The sequence below is a fragment of the Chanodichthys erythropterus genome, chromosome 2 (assembly GCF_024489055.1).
Source record: "Chanodichthys erythropterus isolate Z2021 chromosome 2, ASM2448905v1, whole genome shotgun sequence".
Taxonomy (NCBI): domain Eukaryota; kingdom Metazoa; phylum Chordata; class Actinopteri; order Cypriniformes; family Xenocyprididae; genus Chanodichthys; species Chanodichthys erythropterus.
This window is the reverse complement of record NC_090222.1, coordinates 19,668,150-19,693,362: the sequence shown is the minus strand read 5'-3', so window position 1 is coordinate 19,693,362 and position 25,213 is coordinate 19,668,150. Positions and strand designations below refer to the sequence as shown.

Below are 25,213 nucleotides of genomic sequence, written 5' to 3'. Positions count from 1 at the left end.
TCAGAGAGGGGGCACCCTCTGGCACCCGCATCCCGACCTGTGGAACCTCCACGTGTGGTCCCTGGACGGGATGCGGAGGTTCTAAATGATCTCCCGCAGGCGGTTGTAGACACTATCACTTCCGCTAGAGCTCCTTCCACTAGGAGCCTCTATGCGTTGAAGTGGAACCTGTTCGTTGAGTGGTGCTCTTCTCTCCGAGAAGACCCCCGATCATGCTCGGTCAGATCCGTGCTTTCCTTTCTGCAGGAGGGTCTGGAGCGAAGGCTGTCTCCCTCCACCCTCAAAGTGTATGTTGCCGCCATTGCCGCACATCACAATGCAGTTGATGGGAAGTCCTTGGGGAAGCACGATCTGGTCGTCAGGTTCCTGAGGGGAGCGAGGAGACTGAATCCGCCTCGTCCCCCCTCCATACCCTCTTGGGATCTTTCCGTAGTTCTTTCATCCCTTCGGCATCATCCCTTCGAGCCCTTGCAATCAGTTGAGTTTAAAGTACTGTCCCTTAAGACCGTCCTCCTGGTTGCATTGGCCTCGCTCAAGAGGGTAGGGGACCTGCACGCATTTTCGGTCGACGAATCGTGCCTGGAATTCGGGCCTGGTGACTCTCACGTTATCCTGAGACCCCGGCCTGGATATGTGCCCAAGGTTCCTACCACTCCCTTCAGAGATCAGGTAGTGAACCTGCAAGCGCTGCCTTCGGAGGAGGCAGACCCAGCCCTGGCTTTGCTCTGTCCAGTCCGCGCTCTGCGCGTTTACGTGGATAGAACTCGAAGCTTTAGGACCTCAGATCAGCTCTTTGTCTGTTATGGAGGCCAGCAGAAAGGGAAGGCTGTCTCCAAGCAGAGGATGGCCCACTGGATTGTGGATGCCATCGCCCTGGCTTATGATTCCCAGGGCGTGCCTTGCCCGTTCGGGTTGAGAGCCCACTCCACCAGAGGAGTGGCCTCTTCCTGGGCGTTGGCTCAAGGCGCCTCGCTGACAGATATCTGTAGAGCTGCGGGCTGGGCGACACCAAACACGTTTGCTAGGTTTTATAGCTTACGTGTGGAACCGGTTTCTTCCCGTGTACTCGCTTCCACTAGCCGGTAGACGCGTTGAACCTGTTCTCTGTGTCGGCTTGCAATGCCATTCCCGCTCTCTGGGCTGGATACGTGCATTTTTGACTCCAGTCGTGTTCCCCGATCGGTGAACCCTGTTGAGTTCCTCCGCCTCCCCTTCGGCTCGGACATTGCGGAGTGTCTGATGCCAGACCAACATCCACCTTCGGTGTTGTCTGTTGGTTGGGTTCCATATGTTGTAATCCCTCTAAGTGAGTGATTCCATATGTGCATGGTCCACGGTTACTCCCTACGGTGAGTCCGTGTCTTCCCTTAGCAGAGTTCTGCTGTCACCTGTCAGATGAGTCTCCCCCTACTTAGGTGGGGCCATCCCAGGGACATGTATGCGTTCTGCCCTTCGGGCCAGGCCATATGTTCCACGTAAATTCCTTCCCCTCTGGGTGGGTAGTGGCTCCGCAGCGTCCCCTTTGGGTTCGCTTTCCCAGTGTAGTCTAGTTTACTTAGTGGGTATTTCGGAACAGCAGTAGACTTCCCGGCGTAAGCTCGCCCCCTTCTCCGTCCCCCTGGTGCGACGGGTGGCTAGAGCTTGCGCTGGGCACTGGAAGGGGTTCGTAACTGTGGCGTTTTATTTGGGATCCCAATTCGTCAGTCACTACTGACGTACGTCGAACGTGACCGACTGAAAGGGAACGTCTCGGTTACGTATGTAACCCTCGTTCCCTGAAGGAGGGAACGGAGACGTACGTCCCGTCGCCACAGTTTCTGTACCCTCGCTGCAGTGCGGACACCAGTTGTCTCCTCAGCGAAAAACAGAGTGCGATTGCATCTCCTCCCCCTTTTATATGCCCCGGATGGGGAGGGGTGCGTTATGCAAATATCGCACGCAAATGTTCATTGGCTTGTTTTAGTTTTCTCGAAGCTGATAGGGGCTCTCTAGCGATATCCCAATTCGTCGGTCACTACTGACGTACGTCTCCGTTCCCTCCTTCAGGGAACGAGGGTTACATACGTAACCGAGACGTTTTGTGCTGTGGTTTCATTAGTGATGTTGTCACTACTGAATAGTGCATATGCAAGGAACTCTGGCAGAGACAGAGACTGTATACAAAATCAACACACACACACACACACACACACACACATATATTATATATATATATATATATATATATATATATATATATATATATATATATATAAATATTGTGAACTATTTGAGTGGACAACCATAGTGTCCAAAACTGTAGTTTACATTATCAAGTGCACTCATTCAATCCCATAATGCACTGCAAAAATGAGTGTACAACCAATATACAATAAACAGCTATAGAATACCCATAATGTACTGTGCATAATGCTCACGGCCATTTCATTGCTAATGGAGTTTGCCCGTTAAAAAGCTAAATATCAAATGATTAATAAAAAGCAAGCAGTCCTTCCAGTAACACAGTGTACAAATTTGTATTCATTCCTCCTTTAAGTGGACTTTTAATGTAGGGAATAGAGGATGAGGATAAAGAGGATGATTTTGGATGCAGCCAGAGTATTTTAGTACAGTGTCCTATCCGTATCAATGGAAAATGCATGTCTGAACCATTAATGTCATTCATTTCCAGTATTTAAGAAAAAAAAAAAAAAAACAGTTCTAAATAAAATTAGATTAATTCCATTATTTCAACATTATATGAACCTCAGAGGATTCATAAACATTTCTGCACCTGAAAAGTTTTCATATATAAATGTTTTACATTTTAGATTCTGTCAGCAAATAAATATTTTACATTTGACAGTGGTTCCCAAATTCGTTTCTGGAGACTTTCCAACAGTGTATACAGTATGTACAGTAACTCCAGGAACAAATTTGGGAAACAATTTTCTATGTAAGTGTAGTATAATCACAGGTGAGATCTCAGTTTTCTCGTGGCATTGCACTGATGTGAGCTGTTTGTGTGGGTCTTGTATCTTCATTCCTCTAGAAATATTAGTCGTGCGTGTCCAGGCATTGTTAGTGAGTATATAAGTGTCGTGCGCATGAAAGAAGCTGCCAGCTGCTGCTTTCCTGTGGCTTGTATACTTGTTTTCCAGTTTTGGGACGCTGGAGTGTTGCTTGCGCTATTGTTTGTAAATCGTTTGCCTTGGAGACGCAAGACTGTTGCCTCTTGTTCCGCTGCCACCTGGTGGTCGTTTGAGCCCGTACATTGTTAATTTGTGTTGTTTGTGTTGTGTGTGTGTGTGTGTGTGTGTGTGTGTGTGTGTGTGTGTGTGTGTGTGTGTGTGTGTGTGTGTGTGTGTGTGTGTGTGTGTGTGTGCGCATTCGAGCTGGATTGAAGTTTTTTTTTTTTTTTTTTTTGCTGCTTAAGTTTGTTTATTGTATATTTTTTATTTGTATTTGGTTTCGTTGTAAGTTGATTTTGGTGTTTGTTTGAATTTTGTTATTGGGATTTATTGGGTATTATTTTGTTGCCTTTACATTGATCTCGCTCAGTTAATGGACTGAGAATCTCTGGTTTATTTTGGGTGTTTTTTTTTTCCTCTTGGGTTTTTATTTTTATTTTATTTTTTTTAATGGTGTATTATGTTGTGTTGGTTTAAAGTAGTTGATGTATACATTTGTTTTTGGTTGGTTTGGAGTGTTTAAATGTGTTTTTTCTTTTTTTCCTTTTCACTCTTGGTTCATGATTTGAGCTGTATGAAATTTTTGGTGTAAAGAGATAACAAAGAAATTATCTGCCGTTTCTTTTTTTGTTGTTGTTGCTGTTTTTATTGGTACTGTTGTTATTGTTAACAGTGAGTATAAAGGTGGTCGGTTCATTTGGTCTGACTAAACCAAAGCCATTGGGCTGGTTGTAGCGTTGAAGCACATTGTAAAGTAATTGAGGACTCTTTTGGGGGGCCCTATAAATAAGGTATTTTGGCCACCTCTGCTACTAATGCAATTGAATGTTCGCTTGGTTTAAGCCAAGTGGTTGACCCTTATGCATAAAATGTCTTTTCTTATGAATGTTGAGCTCAATGCTTTAATAGTGTCTTGTTGATAAATAAACTTGTGATCTTGTGGCATTGTTTCTGCTTGTCCTTTTCATTTAGTTGAAAGCCTGCTACTGGGAGGACATTTTTTTTATTTATTTTTTTATTTTTTTTTAGTGGTATAGTCTGTTTAGGTCTAAAATGGGTTCAGAGATAATCACAATCCACTGTGTTTAACCAGTTTGGTCAAACTAACTGAATTGAAAACTAACTGGATTACATTGGATTACAAAAGGATAGTAATACCAGAATCTTTTTTTTATCTTGTGCATGGGGACTTTTTTTTTTTTTTTTGTCCCCATGAGAAAACCAGCTTATAAATTACGCTAAAATATGTTTTTGAAAATGTAAAAATGCAGATTTCAGTGAGGGTTGTGTTTAGGTGATAGAATGTACAGTTTGTACAGTATAAAAATCATTGTCTATGGAAAACCAACCCAAGTTGTGATAAGATTAGGTTGAGTATCATAAAGGCTTGACTCTGCAATACTTGCAAAAAAACTTGGACTCTTAGAGGCTCCATTCAGAGTCTGAGTTCCAGTGTTCATTTATAGTTAAAACTTGATATAATGTCACCATTATGAACTCTGTAGAAGGTGTCAATAGCACATTTGACTTCTGAGTTTGATTCCACAAGAGCATGTCCGTCACACGTGGTATAGTGTCAGTGAAATGCTGCTGTAGTGTCAGTCAGTTGGTCAGATCAGAGGAAGTTAACAACCACAGAAGAGGCTGATGATGTTTATATAAACAACTGTAACTAATGAAAAGAAAGACTGACAGAAACAGAAAATGGCTGATCCGTGTCCGGGGGACTGATGGGACTGATTATTCTCTGTCCAATTCTGACAGGTAAATAAATCTTATGAAAGATCGGTTTGATGTGAAGATCCAAATTAATCAATTCATTTAATTACTTTGGCATTGAATCTGACTGAAAGTAAGATTGAAGATTTATTCTTACTGATATTCATGTTGTGATCGCATGTGCTGTTTTCTTTCCCATTTCCTGTTTTAATTTATTGGTTTTTATTAAAATATTACCAATAAAATACTGTTTCAGGTATGACTGTAGCTGAAGTAACTCATGTGTTCAGGACTTCTGGTGAAAATGTCCGTCTGCCCTGTAATAATGCTCTTTCTGGCTGCACATCAACTACATGGATCTATAACAGACATTCAGAGACAGTTGAACTGATTGCTGGATAAAGAAGAATAACATACAGAGACATCGGAGACTGAGTCTGGGGTCTGACTGCTCTCTGAACATCAAGAAAGTCACACAAGAAGATTATGGGCTTTACACCTGCCAACAATTTGTGAATGGAAAACAAAGAAATGACGCACGCGTTTTTCTGCTTTTTCTTCAAGGTCAGTGTTTCTGTAAAATGATTGCTGTATGTGTTCAGGATTAAAAGAACACCATTCTCTCTTCAAACCCATTAATCTCATGACTTAAGTCTGTCATGTGATTTCTATTTATTTTCTCTTTTAGTCTCTTCATCATCCTCACGGACTGAGATCAGACCAGGCAGCTCTGTGACTCTCTCCTGTCAGTTGTATTATTATGGAGTGGATTGTGAAACTTTGGTCCGTTCTGAGGGACTTCAGCTGTCGCCAGATTCACACCAGCGACAGACTCCAGATATCTGATATCATTCTCCTCAACACACTGTATCAGCAATCTGACTACAACAGTCCTGAATGAAGATCTCAACAGAGAGTGGAGATGTCTGGTTACTCAGAGAAAACAAAACTAAAACTGTCTAATTGAGCCATAACAGCTGCCTGTGTCTTACTTGCAGCTTTCAGTATATTTTAAAAAGAAAAGAAAGAAAAACGTTGCTTTGCATTGGACTCTGGTGGCTTGTGGGCTCTGAGCAGCTGCTTTAACTAGAAACGGCCTTAATGAAAACACACACCTCTCTTCCCAACAACTGCCACTGTAAACAGTGATGATGGATCACAAATGATTTAATGAAAAGTTTGCCCCATTCTGAAACATGCAGCCTATTGCTTATAAATGTTGGGAAAGTCTTCCAGATTTGTGGAATTTCACACACGGCCACTAGTTAGATGGCTATAATTGCATGGGGAATTGAGAGGCCACACAACATAAACAAGTGAAATAATTAAATAAATGAATAATTAAAGTGAAATAAATAAACATGTAAACATTTTATTTTGATTTTATTTTAAATGTTTTAAAAATATTTAACATTTTGTAAGATTTAAATCTTAAAAATCAGGATTGTAAATGTGCTGTCATGTTGCTAAAAAATTATTATTGATGCACCGATACCATTTTTTTAAGGACAGAGTATGAGAACTGATGCTTTTTTTTTTCTAGTACTCGCCGATTTCAATATCGATGCCTATACATTTATTAATTTCTCTCTCACTTTTTTTTTTTTTTTTTTGGTGATGTTTCAGTTTTCCAATCACAACACAAGGCAGTTTTTGCTAACCAGAGATGTTGAATAAAAAGCAAGACAATACAGTATTTCATATATTTTGTATTTTTACAATATGGTGCATCTGAATAAAAAACTCCCTTAAAACGGTCCTATACAGATCATCGGATCATTACCTCAAACTCTGGTGTGACTTCAGCTGCACACAGAACTTCAATTACTACACAGCAAGGTATTTATGTTTGTCTTTCTCATTTCAGTGCTTTACAGGGCCAGTTACAGTAGAACTGCTACCTTATTCCTTTGTTGAGAGAGTACTTTTCACAAACCTTGTGACAACAACAGTTAAAATAAATATTTTATTAAATATTTTAGATAGTTTGTCAAAGGAATATCTATAACGTCATATTTTTGTGCAATCAATTAGTATTTTTGAATTTACAATATCTGAACTAAAATGCATCCTCTCTCTAGCATCAATCACAGAGAAAACACAGATTCCAGCTGACACACCATCAGAAACTGAAGCCTTGATGGCTGATGGATCATTATTCAGAGGTATGTTTTTTTTTTTCATGCTGATAACTCATACCATTATTTTAATGAAGTGTATGTAAATGGCTTGTAAATAACTGTTAATTGTTTTATATCCTTGATTTCATCAAGTCATTTACAGTTCTTTTCTTTCTCTCTATCATCTGTCCACACATCTTTCCTGTAGTGATTATGATTATTGTTGAGACTGCAGTGTTTGCTGCTCCTACTGTGATTCTTCTTCAGATCATCTGTGCAAGAAGAGCTGGTGAGTTTTGAGTGACACAGAATCTGATGATTCACATTGATCTGTAACAATCTTCAAACATAGTAATAACTTCTGAGAGGTCAGTAAATTGTATTTAATTATACTGTAGGGAGGAAGGACTCGTCTCACACCACCCAGAGGAAATAGAGATGCCTATACAGTACAGAGCTGGCCCAAGGCATAAGCGAACTAAGCAGCTGCTTAGGGCCACCAGGGGCCCCCATGAGCACATGAAAAGACAGCTTGATTTTTACAGCACATTAAGCCTATCAAACAGCGGCAGGTTACTGGACTTTATCTTTCACATCTGATTGCACTAACATGCACCTTATCTTTAAAGGGATAGTTCACCCAAAAATAACAATTCTGTCATTATTTGCTCACTCTCATGTTGTTCCAAACCTGTATTAATTTCTTTCTTCTGTTGAACACAAAAGAAGGTGTTTTGAAGAATGTTGGTAACCAAAAAGTGGTCCCCATTGACTTCATAGAAAAAAATAAATATGGAAGCTACTGGGACCAGCATATGTTTGCAGACATCCCAACCTGCAAAAAGTTATTTCAGGGTGGTACCCCCCCCCCCCCCCCCCCTTTTTGTCTCGAGTACTTAATGGAGTGTCCTTTCCATCACAGAACGTATCCTTTATTGTGTTTAAGGTGGAGCAGGATCTCACTCTCATCTGACTTTGTTGTCTGTTTTTCTGAACCCTATCCTAATTCCCACAGTCCCGTCTGGCTTTTTATCGACCTCTTTTTCCCAGTGTGTTTTCCACTGAAACTGTACCTGGATTGAAGTATTTATACAGACCAGACTTTGTCAGCTTGTCGGACTCTGGCGCCCCCTGGAGACACTTTTAAGTATTACTCTCCAGGATTTTTCAGGATTAAACTCTCAGGAACTACAACACAGACACCGGCAGAAACATTATTACATTAAATGATGAATCACTTGTTGAAAGAGACATTATTGCAGTTCTTGCATTTAACTTTCTGGTTAGCCTATGTTTCGTTCTAAACCCATAAGCATAAAAATATAACTTCTGCAATAATTCCCCAAACCACTAAATGTACAGATTCCTTTAAAACTTTTTTTTTTTTTTTTTTTTTTTTTTGCAGATTATTTCAACTTAACAGTGCTATTTTTGGTTTATATTTTGAAAATGTCCAGTTGATTTACATTAATAAAATTCTTGTTGTTCAATATGCAAAATAAGGTCTCTGTGACTAAATAAGATCTCTGTGATATTTGCATATTTTGAATACCAAACCAATCTTGAGTGTTTGCTGATTTTTTATTTCATCTGACCTTAGAACATTTGAAAAGTAACTGACACTACTAGAACTTCAAACGGGATGGTTCTATGGTCAGATGAAACTAAAAAATGAGCGTTTTAGCAGCAAACACTCAAGATTGTTTTGGTGCACATGGGTTAAAAGTACCCCATGTGTACAATGAAATATACTGCTGGATCTTTAACGTCTGATCCATAGTCTGATCGCGTCTTTGCATTGACTTTGTATGTAATCTACTCCCGCAAATCGTTGAACTCGCGTTTGCTATGTTTGCCCAATTATTGTGTTTGAATGTACATTAGTGTATATTTGTTGAACAACTGGTAATCGTTTTCATATCATCTGACTAAACAGTAATCAATTAATTTGATAATTTACTGTCAAACTATATTTGCTGTATTGTATTGCAATATAGCATGACGCAATATGTAATGGTGGCATGTGAAAATTGTCAGACACTTATCAGACACTTACGAAATCCAGTATTGGATAGATTTGGTTAGTTACTGTAGCAGCTACAGTGTAGTTATCATAATTTTACATCATAACCTCACAATAAAAATTGTGCTGTCAATACATATGATACATATGGTAAAGCGGATGCAGCGCTGGCGATTGTGTCATAATAAAAGTTCCGCTGCTCGTGAGGCGTGTGTTGTGCAATCGCTCCAGCGGCCTCGTTCAGCTCCCACAACACCCGGTCCTGCTCTGCTTCATACTACAGTAATGTTAATAATCGCATCCATTGACATGTTTTCTTCCCAAGACATACTGCACTGTCTGTTGAGGTGAAGACCACATGTCCCAAGATTCCACACTCAAACTTGCCGTCATCAAGCTACGCCTTTGTTTTGAATAGACCTCTAGCGGACAAAATTATTACATACTGCACCTTTAAGGGTGAGATTATTTATATGTTTAACACCATCTTAATAGTTTGACCACCATCAACATATCTGCCTGATTTGACACTAATGCAATTTATATCATATTATAATTTGAATTATTTTAATGCTTTGCATTGCGTTTTGAATGATTGTAAAGATATCTGTAGGTCTGTCAATACCAGAAGAGGAGCTTTCCATGGATGCGCATCCATGATCCACTTTATTAGACAGTTTTCTAAGGAAAATGATGCACGATTTATTAAAACTATCTAAAAATCATAATACAGCATTACATAATGCTATTCTTAAATCTACCCTTACACAGGATAATACATATAAAAGTTTAAACCTTCACTCTGTCTTTGCATGTTTGATGTATGCCATATTCTCGATAAAGAAATCACAGTGGCATTTCTATCAAAAAAAAAAAAAGGTGGCCAAATATTATTATTTAACTAATATTATATTTTTAATTATGGTGGTTGGCTTTGATCGTGGATTTGATCGTGCTGTGCTGTGTAACTACAAAAATTTGCAGGTTTTTGGTGCCCTCTGCAGGAATTTGTTATAATATATAATGTATTTATAACATTTCAGAGGGAAAAAACTCTTGATGTGTTTAACATACAGATTAGCTTGTTATGGTTAATTTAGAAGAAATCTACAGATGCAAACAGACGGATGGTAGTAGGCTTAAAACAAGCACCATCTAAATGTGTAGAGTTATGGTTAAGTTTTCTTTCCATTAGAGTAAAAGACATGGCAGCAAAAATTAACCAAAATCTTAAAAGTATTACAATAACACCAAAAGAATTAAAACGATTTATTGATTTGTGCAAAATAAACAAATTATTAGTGAAACTATGTCCCTCTCCTTGGTGCAGTCATTTATTCTAAATAGAGCTACTTGAAAATAGTTGCTGTTGACTTCTCTTGTGATAAACCTAATGAAAACTAAAGAAGAACATGGTCTCTGTGTGAACTGATTATTTTGTAGAAATTTGTGGAGTATAAAACAATTGTGTCAGTGTAAGGGAATTCAAATAAATTGGTAAGGAAGTCAGAGTTGTCTTAATATATTTAAGAGTTTATTATTTTTTTTAAATAAATAATTATGAAAAGTGCCCTTTTTCCACTTGAGCCCCTGCCCCCCAAAATGTCCTGATTTTCTGTACATTAGACATCAACATTGTGATTATAATATACTCAAGACTTTTTGAAAGTGACCACTAGGTGTCGCTATGTTTCCAAACTGTTTAGTGTTTTGCCCTAATGCTTGGTCAGTTTTTGGCCATATATTGCTGGTTTATTTTTGCTGTATTGTTGTGAGTTCTGAGTTTTCTTGTTTGTAGCCTATGTACTATTAAACTGTGGTAGTTGTAAATATAATTTTTTAGCTAAAATAAAGTAATTTTTGTCATTCGAAGACCTGAAGTCTGTAGTAGCCCTACATGCTGTTATTTCATCCAGACTTGACTATTGTAATGTACTTTACCTGGGTGTTTCACAGTCCCTACTGTCACTCATTCAACTTTCCAGAATGCTGCTCCTCATGACTGGTACTAAGAAAAGGGAAAGTATTTCGTCAGTGGCCTCTCTTCACTGGGTTCCAGTCTGAAGGGGTGAATTGAGCCTCCCATCCCCTCCAAATAAGGAATCATAGTTTTCTTAAATCTATTGCACCTTCTCTGGTATTAATGTTACAAGCAATGTCTGTATTCAGTATCAGAGAAGTGACTGAGGGTCTGACCCATGTCAGGAATACAGTGACAGTGTTTGTGATTCATTCAGCCCAGCATCCAGAGAATAAATATGAACTTGCTTTGTAATGAATTCATTCGATCATGCAATCAAATTAATCAAGAGATCTAGAGTTTGATGTTTTGCTTTTATTTATTTTTTATTTTGATGTTCAGCTGTGCATTAAATTCAATAATACTCAACATGTCTAACAGATCTGCATATATTTTTGCCATTTGTAACTCTTTAGGTTTTACAGCAGCATATATTACCAAATGTGACAATGAATCAATAGTGGAAGTTTAGCACACGTTTGCTCTGTGTGAATGTGTTGTTCTGTTCCAGTGATGATGTGCCGTCATACAGTGTTGAAGGGAAAGGATATCTCCCTTGTTCTGTCTATGGTGTGTTTGCAAAGATTGTTTAGGAGCCACCCGGATGAGAAGTGCCCTTGTGGGATTTCTAACTCACCTTTGACCCTTGAGCTGCTTACGAATGAGAACTGTCACAGATATTGTCTTTAAATAATCACATTTGCGTAAAGAACCAAACACCATGTTCGGATGTTGCGTTAGTTAGTTCAAGGCTGGATCCTCTTACTCTTACTTTAAGTTAGAGTCACTTCTGAAGCCGCGTCCGCGCAGAAAAAATAATTGCCGCGCAAAGAACAGACATGAAAATGATTGTAGTATTTAAAATGAGAAATAATTGCAGTGCTCTGGAAAACCGCTATAGAGTTATTGTCGCTAGTTGGAACCGGTGAATGCGGTTTACAGGTTTCATTGAAAGAGAACGATTGAGCGCGTGTGAGCTGGCTGGTCCTGAGCCAAAACAGTCGCGGTAAGAACACTGTAATGTTTGCGGACTAAATACATCAATACGAGAGTCAACGCGAAACGAAAAGAAATGTGAAATAAAACGTCAATGTTTTAATGAAAAGTGGTGGAAATAACGGATGATGGGCACAAAATGCTAACAAAACTCTGAGACATTTACAGTTACACACCCACCACAGGTGTAGCGTGCAAACTCAAAATAGCCTACATAAGTGATATACCTCAGTTTAAATAGATTTTTGTGTGTGGGTTTCAGGGATGTTTAGATAACTACAAAAGAGTTAACGTTCACTTTTCTTAAAAATATTTAGCTATCAGATCTGTTTAAATGCTTCAGTTTGTTTTCACTATATAATATATTAAAACAATTGGAAACATTTAAACTGATATAATACAGTATACCAATTTAAATACCTAAATATTATATTTTATTATATTATAATGTAAGCCTAATAAAAAAATGATCTCACAAGGGGATGGTTTAGGGCTCCTTTCCATGAAAAATCTTAACCTCCTGGTATATAAAATCAGGGAGATTCATAAGCAATAAACATGTAATTTTGATGGTTTAACACTGTCTGTTGCTAATAATTTACGGTACAAAAACTCATTGTGGTTGTTCCAAACCATCATTGTAACTGCTCATATTATATTATTATAAAGAATTGAACTGTCCTGCAGGAGGACAGAAATTATTTTTTAATAGGCATATAATTTCTTGGTAAAGATTGGTACAGTTAATACAGCAATGTGAAAAATCTTAAGTAACCTAAAATGTGCTTAATTTAGTGACTGAACTGCTTTTTCAAACATATTATTTAATAAATCACTAAGTTACATCAAGGGTCAAATAAAATAGAAACGGCACATTAAAGTTAAATGTTACAGTTGCATGATAAAACCATTTTTTTGTGTGTGTTTATGTTCATTGTACAGGTCTGATATAAAGTATGTTTTTGCTCAGGTGGCCAAAATGTGTGCTCAACAGAGAAAAGTTTTGCTCAGCGAGAGAAAAAATTAGAGGGAACATTGGTCTTCAGTAAACGTTGTCAACTAACGGAACTTCAAATTTTAGGTTTTTCACATGGGCATACGTGGTTTGACTCCTCAATATATCTCTGATCTTCTCTTCTATCATCATATATACACTCTTCTACACTCAGGTTACAGTTACAGTTGACTGTTTCCTGGTCACGCCTCAACTTGACAGGAGGCCAAACTTTTTCAGTAACTGCTCTACACCTTTGGAATAATTTGCCTCTGTATATTAAGTCTGTCACTACATGGTTTTAAATCACTTCTTGAAACTATGCAGTTGTAGTTATAGTACTATTATTGAACATTGTGATTGTGTTTTATATTTAGTTTAACCCTCAGTGTTGTCTGTTTTAACTTTGATGTTGTAGAGCACTTTGGCCAACAGCTGTTATTTTTAAATGTGCTTTATAAATAAATGTGACTGACTGATTATTTATTATTATTATTATTATTATCTACTGAGAGACATGATTCTGTACTGATTCTGCTGTTCTGACCTTTAGTCATTCATCCAGTAATGACAATGAGAGCAGATTAGGGCCTGAACAGGATGTGTGCAGCTCCATCAACCAATGGAAACATTTTTGGTTATTTTTGGTAACATTTTTATACTTATTTTTCTAACCTCTTCACTATTCATTCACCTTTATTTATATAGCGCTTTTTACAATGCAACATATGACACCAATGTCTGATAAACATGTGATTCTGGCAGAGAACCAGCAGCACACACTTAGACCATTATATAAATCTGACCTCGATACTTCCACAATAATCACCTGATGTGGAACAGAATGGTTCAAAATTAATTTGAGTATTTGCAAGTTATTTAGTTACATTTGTTTAACTTCTGTTTATTAAACATGTTGAAAGTATGCTATCATGAACTGAAAAGATACAGAGTTTAAAGCCATGCAGCAGCTTAAAGAAAGAAGAGGAAGTGACATCAGAATGTGTGAGAGTTCACAGCCATCAGTCTAAACTGGTTTCAGAGATAACAATCACAACCCACACGCTGTGGTCAAACCCACCAGTTTGGTCAAACTAACAGTTCTCACACTCCGTACTGACATGTTTCCAAACCTCAACATAGTGCTCAAAACTAAAATACTACAACTAGCACACAATAATGAAAAGACTAAAAAAAAAAAGAACAATAAATGAACACAACTACTTTAGTTACAATACACAATTAATAGGCAATACTTGAAGCTCCTTATAATACTCAAATATTTTACTAATTTTAACATTTTTAAATGTGTTTGTTCATGTGTTTTGAGATGATCGAGTGAGAACTGCACACACAGAGTGAAGAGTTCTCACGCCTGATATAAATATATTGTTATTATTAGCAAAGGACGTGTAACATTCCTTGTTTTTTTGTTTGTTTGTTTTTGGCCAAAACGTATAAAGTCTTCCATTTTTAGTTGAAAATGGTGTTGTATAAACAGTCCCTAAACTGCTCAAGAAAAATAAAGTTAACAACAGACACAGACATTCTGCGTACGTTTACATGACAACGATGTAGCGAATTAACTCAAAAGGGAAATATTAATAATTATTCATAACTCATTATGATTATTAATTATGATTAATTATGAATATGCAAATCCGTTAATCAGATTAACTGGACATAGCTACATTAAAATTAATATTACAATCAGTTAACCTGTTCGTCCAGTGAACGCTCAGTGTTGATTGTTTATTAATTCTAAGAAATGTTAATTTCCAAGTTATGGAAAAATAATATTTCTTATTGTAGTGTACTACTCAGAGCAGGTAGTCCGGATCTATCACTTAAGCGGCAATTCATTAGCAGACAGAGTCAGAACTAAACATGTCCTGTGCACAATCTTTATTAACTAACTCACAAACACATAACTAAACTAACAAACACGTAACATAACATACACAAAGGGTCACACACACATACACAAGTCAGAATGAGTAATGATAGAGTTGAACCGGAAGAGATGCTGTTACTAGAGCTACATGAAATGTCAAAGGCAATCTGGAAAGGAATCATCAGTTTCTTCAGGAATAGCAACGGTACATCTTACAAATTAATACTAAATTGCTATTTAGTGTTAAAATGTACGATACTTGCAAGGTGCTCTTAGGCTGAGGAGCATCGGCTCTGCCATCTGAGGAGAGGTCTTGAGGATTCAGTTCGGAGTTTTTATCAGTCTTTTCCATGTTGGATGAGGAGCACATGGCTCGTTTGTAGGCTGAGGCCTAACAGGCCTTGCAGGCCTCGCCTAGGCCGGCCGCAAGGACAGTCCGTTCGGTCGTTCAGGAGCAAGGAGAAAGAGAGGGAGTGGCCCTGTTCAATCGTTTTTAACCTCTGGTCAAAGCCAACCTCTTAGGAATGATGGGGGCCAATGAGGTCGTTGTATTTCCGGGTGACACACACCTCCCTTTGGTGGGGCTTTTATGACCGAGCAAGATCATACTGGTTGAGCTTTGAAGAAGTACTATTGAAGATTCTTATAACACTTATGTGTTGTGCAGGTATGGACATACCGCATACACAAACATTTAAATCTGCTCGACACGAATGCATAGACACCAAACATGGCATAATTGAAGTGACCGTGCAGGTCATAACATTTAACAATCATCAAACATGTAAATACAATGAGTACAATACAACAACAGTAATAATGGATACCATTTCCTGAGAAGGATTCATATATAGCACTGTCTGTCTATACATTAATGCCATAGAGTCTGTGTTCTGTGTGGAAAATGCAGTGAAAATGCAGATTTTCTGTGTCTCTCCTCTGCTCTCCATGCGGCAACCACATTCCTCAGTGCAATAAACTTGTAACTGAAAACTTCCCGGGGGATGGGGACAGTCAAATCCCAGAGTGAGCTTAAACTATTGGTTAACTAACAAATAATGGTGTCTGATTTGTCTCAGTCATTACACAACGATGTAGTAAAATGGAAGCATTTTCCTTGTGTTTTTCTCATACAGATGATAAAGTCAAAACAATTCCTGTTCACATGGATCCGGGGAAATAATAAAAAAATGCAGTATTATTCATGCCAGACCAGTAGTAGTGATGTCACTTTTGTAAAGAAATGAGTCTATAGACTGAACACACAATGCAAATGTCATCAGCATTTTCACAAATTCACATATAAGTTACACTAGTTACACTGAGGCAGTAACAGTGTCATTTTCAAAAAACTTGCACGTTGAAACCAGTTTTCAAAAGTTTACATTTTCAGGCCCCCCAAAACATTTTAAGTATTTAGTCGAAAATGGTGCCGTGTAAAGGACCTCTTACTCCCTGGCCACAAAACAGGAGAAAAACAGAATACATCAAAACGGCTCCCACCTCCCTACAGCTTCCAAAACAAGGAAGAATCTCTGCTTTTATGCTGCCCCACTCCTGGTTGGTAACCAGACACGGCTGAGGACACTCAGATACCTGTCAGAGAGAATGAGTAAGAGGAGCCAAAAATGAATAGGAAAAAAAACAAAAAAACAGGGAAAAACACCACAGCACAACAAAACACAGTTCTTTAACAAGAATGATACACTGAGACAAAGTCAATAACTCGCACATAATAATAATAAAAGAATATGTCTCTGGATGTAACATCACTCAAGCATCACTTCAAAGCATCATCAGTTGCACTCAACATTTGCCCTTATGTTATGTTAAAGTCTGGTTATTTAAGAAATACATAATAAATAATAATGATTCATGATGCCCTCAAATTATTGTGACAGATGCGAAGGGAAGGAGAACTTATACATGTGTCAGGTTTTTGACAAGAAACAGTGCTGCATATGATACACCTGTGCATCCTCGCTCATAGCTCTTCTGGAAGCTTCCTCACTCCTTGTTCCTCGCCTCCTCATGGAGAACTGAGATCTCCTTCAACATCGTATCCAGGTCTCACATGGCTGGAGGATGGAGGAGTGAGGAAATGAGGAAGCATCGATTTGAGTAGGATATTGAGAAGCACCTCTAGTGTTTCTTTTCTTCTATGTCTGTGATTTTGGTGTTCTCAGTTAAGTCTACTCTCCTTGTGAATTATTTTTCAGTTTCTGACTTAACTGTATTTTTGTATTATGTTAATAAACCTTCTGCATTTGGATCCAGCCCTCCCTCGTCTCTGAGTTCACTTCATGACAGGATGATCTTTTCAGAGTTTTCAGTTTGGTGTGAAGTACTAACTACAAAACAAGTGCAAAACAAAAATGGTAAAAGCAATGATGGTTACTGTAAAATAATAACTTTCAATTTTATTACATTTTTGGAGAAACTCCACAAAAAAAGTGACCTTTATATGTTAATTTTAGCCCATAGAATTCTCTTTTTTTCTGTTGCTGTCATTTATTCCAGTGCACCATGGAAAATTGCAGTCATGAGTTTCAGTGGCCCTTCACTATCAGAACAAACCAAACTTAGAAGATTAGATGGGCGTACTCCTCTCGAAATTACATTAATATCTTCACATATTTATAGACACTTCTTTATCACTCATCAGTATAGTGTCAGCACTAAAAACAGTCAGTTCATCAGATCAGAGGAAGTTAACAACCACAGGAGGGGCTGATGATGTTTTAAGATAGAGCTGTATGAGAGAAAATGGCTGATCAGTGTCACATGTTTTTGCTGCGACTGATCATTCTCTGTCCACTTCTGACAGGTAAAGAAATCTTTATATGGTCTATAAGATATTATACAAGTATAATGTATAATGTAAACAACCATCTGTTAAAAAATAATTGATTTACTTTTGATTTACTGGTACAGAGATTGGCAAAGAGTTGGATTTAGAGTATTGGTTTTATCTTGCTGAAATTTTTGTGTCAGTAGATGTTGAATATTACTTTAGTTTTTCATAATCAAGAAACTATTTTCTGTATGTCATTAAATATTAAATATTTAACTATATTATTTTGCTGTTTTATATTAATATGAAGGTACCAGTGGAGCAGAAGTAACTCATGTGTTCAGGACTTCTGGTGAAAATGTCAGTCTGCCCTGTAATAATGCTCTTTCTGGCTGCTCATCAACTACATGGATCTATAACAGACATTCAGAGACAGTTGAACTGATTGCTGGAGGGATAAAGAAGAATAATATAGAGAGATGTGAGAGACTGAGTCTGGGGTCTGACTGCTCTCTGAACATCAAGAAAGTCACACAAGAAGATTATGGGCTTTACACCTGCCAACAATTTGTGAATGGACAAAAACAAGGAACTGATGCACCCGTTTATCTGCATTTTCTTCATGGTCAGTGTTTCTGTAAATTATTTGATAATTAATGAATGTTCATTATAAATTGCATATATGATTATATGTTCAATAATAATAATAATAATAATAAAAAAAACATCTAAAAAAACTCCTAACTCTCTCATCTGAAAGGCCTGAATCTGACATTTGATTTCAGTCTTATTTTCTGTTTCAGTCTCTTCATCATCCTCAACGACTGAGATCAGACCAGGCAGCTCTGTGACTCTCTCCTGTCAGTTGTATTATTATGGAGTCTCTTGTGATTATTTGGTCCGTTCAGAGGGACTTCAGCTGTTCTGGGTGAATCAGGCTGGTGTTAGTGTGATGACAGACTCATCATTCTCCTCAACACACTGTATCAGCAATCTGAAACTCCTGAATAAAGATCTCAACAGAGAGTGGAGATGTCAGGTTACTCAGAGAAATCAACTGAAGACCTCAGCCACATATACCGTCAAGTATTCAGGTAAAAAAAAAAAAAAAAAAAAGTATTGGGATTAAAGCGGTAACAAACAGGAAAATAACAAATTATTTATACTGTAATTATGTAGCACTAAGGGGTACTTATACTGTTATGTCATGTTAACAATGTTACGTTTGGAAGCAATTTAGCGAGAAAAAGCACTGATTAAGTTGTTTCAAGCCAAGTAGAAAAAACTATTGCAATCTTTTTTAATACATGGGGAAATATAATTTAGTTTCATGTAGTTACAGAGTAAGTATGACATTGTGGGCCGTAAATTAAAGTGGTGCTTGTTACACTCTTGTTTCATGTAGTTACAGGGTAAGTAATTAAAAGAACGCAAACAATCTGATATCACTTACTCTGAAACCTTTATTTGAAACTTTAAAAATAACTAACTTAACTTTAACTTTAAACACAATATGCTTCTTCGAACACAAAGTCGACTCTCATGCAGGCGCTGGTGACAGATGGACAGAAGCGAAAAGATGAGTAGCCTAAACCGTGAGAAAATATTTGGGTGTACTGTATTTTCTTATAATACAGAACAGCAACGGGATTCCTTCTTATGATTCATCAGTTGAGAAACAAGAGGAGGAGGAAGCCAAGCGAGAAACAACAACAACCAAAAACAGACAAAACTTGTTACTTTCTGTCAGGACTTTAGAATTTGAAATGAAAAGTTGATTAAAAAAAAAAATGAATAAATGAATAAATAAGTGTTGTAGACCTGTTGTTAATGAAGTTGTTTTTCAAATAAAGGTTTCCAAGTGATATCAGATTGTTTGCGTTTTTTTAATTACTTACCCTGTAACTACATGAAACAGAATATTTCCCATGCATTAAAAAAGATTGCAATAGTTCTTTCTACTTGCCTTGAAACAACTTAATCGGTGCTTTTTTCTTGCTAAATTGCTCCTAAACATAAGATTGTTGTCTATAATAACAGTATAAGTAGGCTACCCCTTAGTTATAAAATACAATAAATCATTTGTTATTTTCCTGGGCTGGGTTTCCCGAAACCTTCTTAACTCTACGTCGTTCTTAAATTATACCTTAAGCTGTACCTTAACGTTAATACGTGTTTCCCGAAACGTTCTTAGTTAAGTATACCTTCTGTAAGTCATACCAACGCTATCTCACGACCAATTCGTACTTATTCTACGAGGTGGCTATTTCATATAAATTCATACGACCTCACTCGTGCGAATTCGTACGATTTGTCTAAACCCCAGTGACGGTTAGATTTAGGGGCGGGGTTTGGGGTAGGTCATTCGTATGAATTCATACGAATTTGTCAACTCGTAAAATACATACGATTTAGCAAAAAACGTATGAATTAGTACGAGTGAGGTCGTATGAATTCATACGATTTAGCCACCTCGTAAAATACGTACGAATTGCCGTGAGATCGGGTTGGTCATACTTTCGTAAGGTTGGTCTGAACCACTCTTAGCTATACCTTATCACTGTTTATAGTCAATACGAATATAAATCTGAAGCTGTAATACACCCAGTGTTCGATTAGGATTATGGCAAAGAATAAAATGCAAAAAAATTCACTGCTAAATTCAAATGTGCTTTAGCGCTGATCCAGAGACAGACGCGCGCTCTGCGCTTGTCATGTAACTTTATCACAACTATTCGGTGTTTTTAACCTCATCGCGCTTTATTTTAGGTTTCAGACATTTAAATACACATTCGAATTAAGTAGGCTACTGCATAAAAAAGACATTTATAGTTTGTTAAATTCAAATTACACCGATGTCTACGGAAGCTGCAACAATAACCCTTTTTTTCATATTTGATATGTTTTATTCATATCAGATACACATTGTTTATGAAACAATAAAGTTTACTCCATTCTTCTCCCAGTTCACCGGCCACATATGTATTTCGGGGAAGATTTCGTATAGGCTATCCGACAGCTCTAACTGCCATGCAAACTCATCGCGTGACAAAACACGTTCACTTCCACATATTTTACAATCGTAAATTCATGATATAGTTAACAAGTTTGTGAATATAAAAAAAAAAAAAAAAAAAAAAAAAAAAAAAACGATATAAACGAGATACCTACATGTCTGTCAGCTGCATGACGCGTCTCCAAGGAATTAAAACTTTATTCTAAATAAAGGTCTCCTTAAACTCACGCTGATGGGAGCTCCGCGCCCCCAGAATGTAGATAAATTACAATATAGATTTAGTTTGCAATTTAGATTACTTTTATAACATACCATGAGTCCTGATAAATGCAATTTCTACTTCTGAAGTGCTTATTTTTATAAAGAACACTGATTTCTCACATAACGCAGTGAAGCAGCGACTGTATAGAGTGAATTATCGATTCTCGAGCCATCGATATCAACCAATTCAGCACCAACACCATGGACAGCACCTGGTAACGTGGCACTTAAGAAGATATACCTTAAGCAACCTCCTAAGGGATAGTTCGGGGAACACGCCTAGAAACGGTACATTTTCAGTTAAGGTTTCCCGATAACGTTGTCTCTTAGCGCGCTACGAAGACTATAAAGGTAGACCTTAACTGAAGATGTACCGTTTCTAGGCGTGTTCCCCGAACTATCCCTTAATCCCTGCTGAATTGGTTGATATCGATGGCTCGAGAATCGGTAATTCACTCTATACAGTCGCTGCTTCACTGCGTTATGTGAGAAATCAGTGTTCTTTATAAAAATAAGCACTTCAGAAGTAGAAATTGCATTTATCAGGACTCATGGTATGCTATAAAAGTAATCTAAATTGCAAACTAAATCTATATTGTAATTTATCTATATTCTGGGGGCGCGGAGCTCCCATCAGCGTGAGTTTTATTTAGAATAAAGTTTTAATTCCTTGGAGACGCGTCATGCAGCTGACAGACATGTAGGTATCTCGTTTATATCGTTTTTTTTTTTTTTTTTTTTTTTTTTTTTAATATTCACAAACTTGTTAACTATATCATGAATTTACGATTGTAAAATATGTGGAAGTGAATGTGTTTTGTCACGCGATGAGTTTGCATGGCAGTTAGAGCTGTCGGATAGCCTATAGCCTATACGAAATCTTCCCCGAAATACAGGTGAACTGGGAGAAGAATGGAGTAAACTTTATTGTTTCATAAACAATGTGTATCTGATATGAATAAAACATATCAAATATGAAAAAAGGGTTATTGTTGCAGCTTCCGTAGACATCAGTGTAATTTGAATTTAACAAACTATAAATGTATTTTTATGTAGTAGCCTACTTAATTCAAATGTGTATTTAAATGTCTGAAACCTAAAATAAAGCGCGATGAGGTTAAAAACACCGAATAGTTGTGATAAAGTTACATGACAAGCGCAGAGCGCGCGTCTGTCTCTGGATCAGCGCTAAAGCACATTTGAATTTAGCAGTGAATTTTTTTGCATTTTATTCTTTGCCTTAATCCTAATCGAACACTGGGTGTATTACAGCTTCAGATTTATATTCGTATTGACTATAAACAGTGATAAGGTATAGCTAAGAGTGGTCCAGACCAACCTTACGAAAGTATGACTTACAGAAGGTATACTTAACTAAGAACGTTTCGGGAAACACGTATTAACGTTAAGGTACAGCTTAAGGTATAATTTAAGAACGACGTAGAGTTAAGAAGATTTCGGGAAACCTAGCCCAGGACAGGCAGATATGACTCACAGGTCGGTAAACAAAGCACAGGTCAGGGGTAGGCAGCACAGGATCGTAAACAGGTAACAGGCAGGAACGGTAACAGACAGGCAGACAGGATAATAACGCTTAGAATTGTACACAATGTGAAACAAGACTTCGCCATCAGGTGGTGTGTGTGAGTCATTTATAGTCCAGTGTGCTAAGCTGAATGTGGCAACAGGTGATTGGTGTAGAGTGAACATGTGACTGGCAGGGAGGATTGTGGGAAATGTAGTCCGGGAACTGACAGGAACAGACGGTGATCATGACACTACTCCACTGCCGGGGTGCAACACATAATGGTGCAAGTTGTAGCGATTAAACAAAAGAAGCAAAAACTGAGGCCACATTATGCAGTATGCTTCAAAATAGGTTTATTGAAACAACCCATAATAACAATTCCAATATTGTATTTTTTTTTTTTTTTTTTTTTTTTTTTAAGAAACTGTTAGTTGTATAAGGGGACGGGGTTACACTTTATTTAATACACTGTAATTATACATTAAGTACTGAGTATTAAGTAATTACATGTAGGCCTACTTACTATAGGGTTAGGATTAGGGTTTGGTTTGGTTTGGTTTTGTTTAGGATTATTTGCATATAATTATGCACAAATTATAGTTATTATTGTTATAGTAACTAATAATGATGTGATAGATTGAAATATGCATTTAAATTCATAATATGCAATTAAATTCATAAATTCAAAAACAGTAAAAATATTTTACATATGATCTTGTGAATGTTTAAAACTTTATAGAATGTACATATGTAATTTGTTTATCATTTTGAGTTCATCTGTGATCTATTAGTTGGGCACATTTAAGGTGTGTGATCGATTGCTCTGGCCTGCTGGAACACTAGGGGGAGATCTCGCGGGTTTCTTCATTCTACATAAAGTTCACAGTGGGGAAACAACCACGAGATTTATGTTTGTTCATCTCCCTCTTTTCAGGTATTCTAATGATAAACTGTTATAAGGTGTTAATGATATAATGTTTAAGAGTGTGCAGATGTTATAATGATACCGATTGCATTTTGTTAAAGATGTTTTAAAAGTTAATTATTGGTTTAGAGATGTACGAGCTCAGCCATGAGATGGCGCAAGGCCTACATAATGGTGCGAGATCACATGTAGAGTGTTTAATATTTGCGTATTTTGTATTTAATGTTTAATGTTGTTGGTTTAGTGCCAATTGGTTGAATTGCTTTAAAAACATGAATATATTGAGAAATGTGAAAAGTGAATTACAGAGAATCCAAGATATTGATGTATTTTCAGACGAGATAATTGTTTAAAGAGTATTAACATGTTATTAGGGGCCAAGCACCGAAGGTGCTTAGGCACCTATTGTTATTGTTGGCGTTCCGTACGCTTATTATTAGGGGCCAAGCACCGAAGGTGCTTAGGCACCTATTGTTATTGTTGGCGTTCCGTACGCTTATTATTATTCTTCTTCTTCTTCCGCTCTTGAAGTCTATGGCAGCCCATAGAACCGCTTGCGGGAAAGTTGTGAAATTTGGCACACAGTCAGAGGACAGTCTGACCTTTGTCCATTGCAAATTTGGAGTCTCTAACTCAATCCCTCTAGCGCCACCAGCTGTCCAAAGTTGCACTTATGTTTATGTTAATAACTTTTGAACCATAAGGGCTAGAAACACAATTCTTTTTTCCTCTGATTCCTTGGCTCAAGACGAATCGAACGCACCATATGACGTCATTTTCCGTCATGAAAATTTTTCCGCCATTTTGAATTTTCTGAAAAACTTACTTTTTCGAATTCCTCCTAGGCCGTTACTCCGATTTTCATGAAAATTGAATCAGATCATCTTCAGACCATGCTGACAAAAATTTATGGAATTCAAGTTGATTCCTCAAACCGTTTTCGGAAAACTAACGAACGAATTGTACGTAGTGCTTGCGAAAACAGAAGTAAGGCTGTATCTCCGCAACGCTTTATCGTATTCAGACCAAACTTGGTACATGTCATCACAAGCATGACCTGAGGTACCATGCAGTGTTTCGGCGCAGTGCCACCTACTGGTGCGGAGATATGAAAAATGGGTATTTTTGCTTATAACTTCTGATGGGTTTGTCCAAAAATCATAAATTTGGTCTCGTTGGATTCGGGGAATCATGCCGAGTCGAATGATATCCAATTTTCCCAATTCGGCCATTTTGGCCGTCGGCCATTTTGAATTTTGTGCTAAAATGCTGTATTTTACGAACGCATTAACGTATCTTTACAAAACTTGGTATGGGTCATCAGCACAATGCCCTGAAGGAGCCTGAGAAGTTTCGGCACAGCGCCGCCTTGTGGTCAAAAGTTATAACAAAATTTACAAAAATGCTAATAACTTTTGACTGTATTCACCAATTGTAATGAAACTGGTCTCAGTAGATTCCTTGGGTCATGCTGAGAACAAAGATATCAAATTTGCCATAGTCAGCTAAACTTCCTGTCCGCCATATTGTTTTTCTTTAAAAACCTACTTTTTCGAACTCCTCCTAGACCGTTGCTCCGATTTTCACCAAAATTGAACCGTGTCATCGTCAGACCATGCCGACAAAAAGTTATGGATTTCAAGTCGATATGTCAAACCGTTTTCGTATACCAGAGCAAAGAATTTGAGGCATGATGCAAAAACGACTCTTGAAGCTGTATCTCTTCAGTGCTTTGACATATTCAGACCAAACT

At 37.5% G+C, this 25,213-nt stretch overlaps 1 protein-coding gene across 1 annotated transcript in view; it reads left to right on the top strand.

Moving 5' to 3' along the window:
* Positions 1 to 17,643: 17,643 nt before the first annotated feature.
* The window catches only part of LOC137032523 (carcinoembryonic antigen-related cell adhesion molecule 3-like), a 71,358-nt gene continuing 63,788 nt past the window's right edge, over positions 17,644 to 25,213 (top strand). The window contains exons 1-3 of the mRNA XM_067404293.1: positions 17,644 to 17,763; positions 18,041 to 18,355; positions 18,534 to 18,824. Coding sequence (XP_067260394.1) covers positions 17,703 to 17,763; positions 18,041 to 18,355; positions 18,534 to 18,824 — 667 coding nt within the window. The 5' untranslated portion in view covers positions 17,644 to 17,702. The remainder of the gene's footprint in view (positions 17,764 to 18,040; positions 18,356 to 18,533; positions 18,825 to 25,213) is intronic.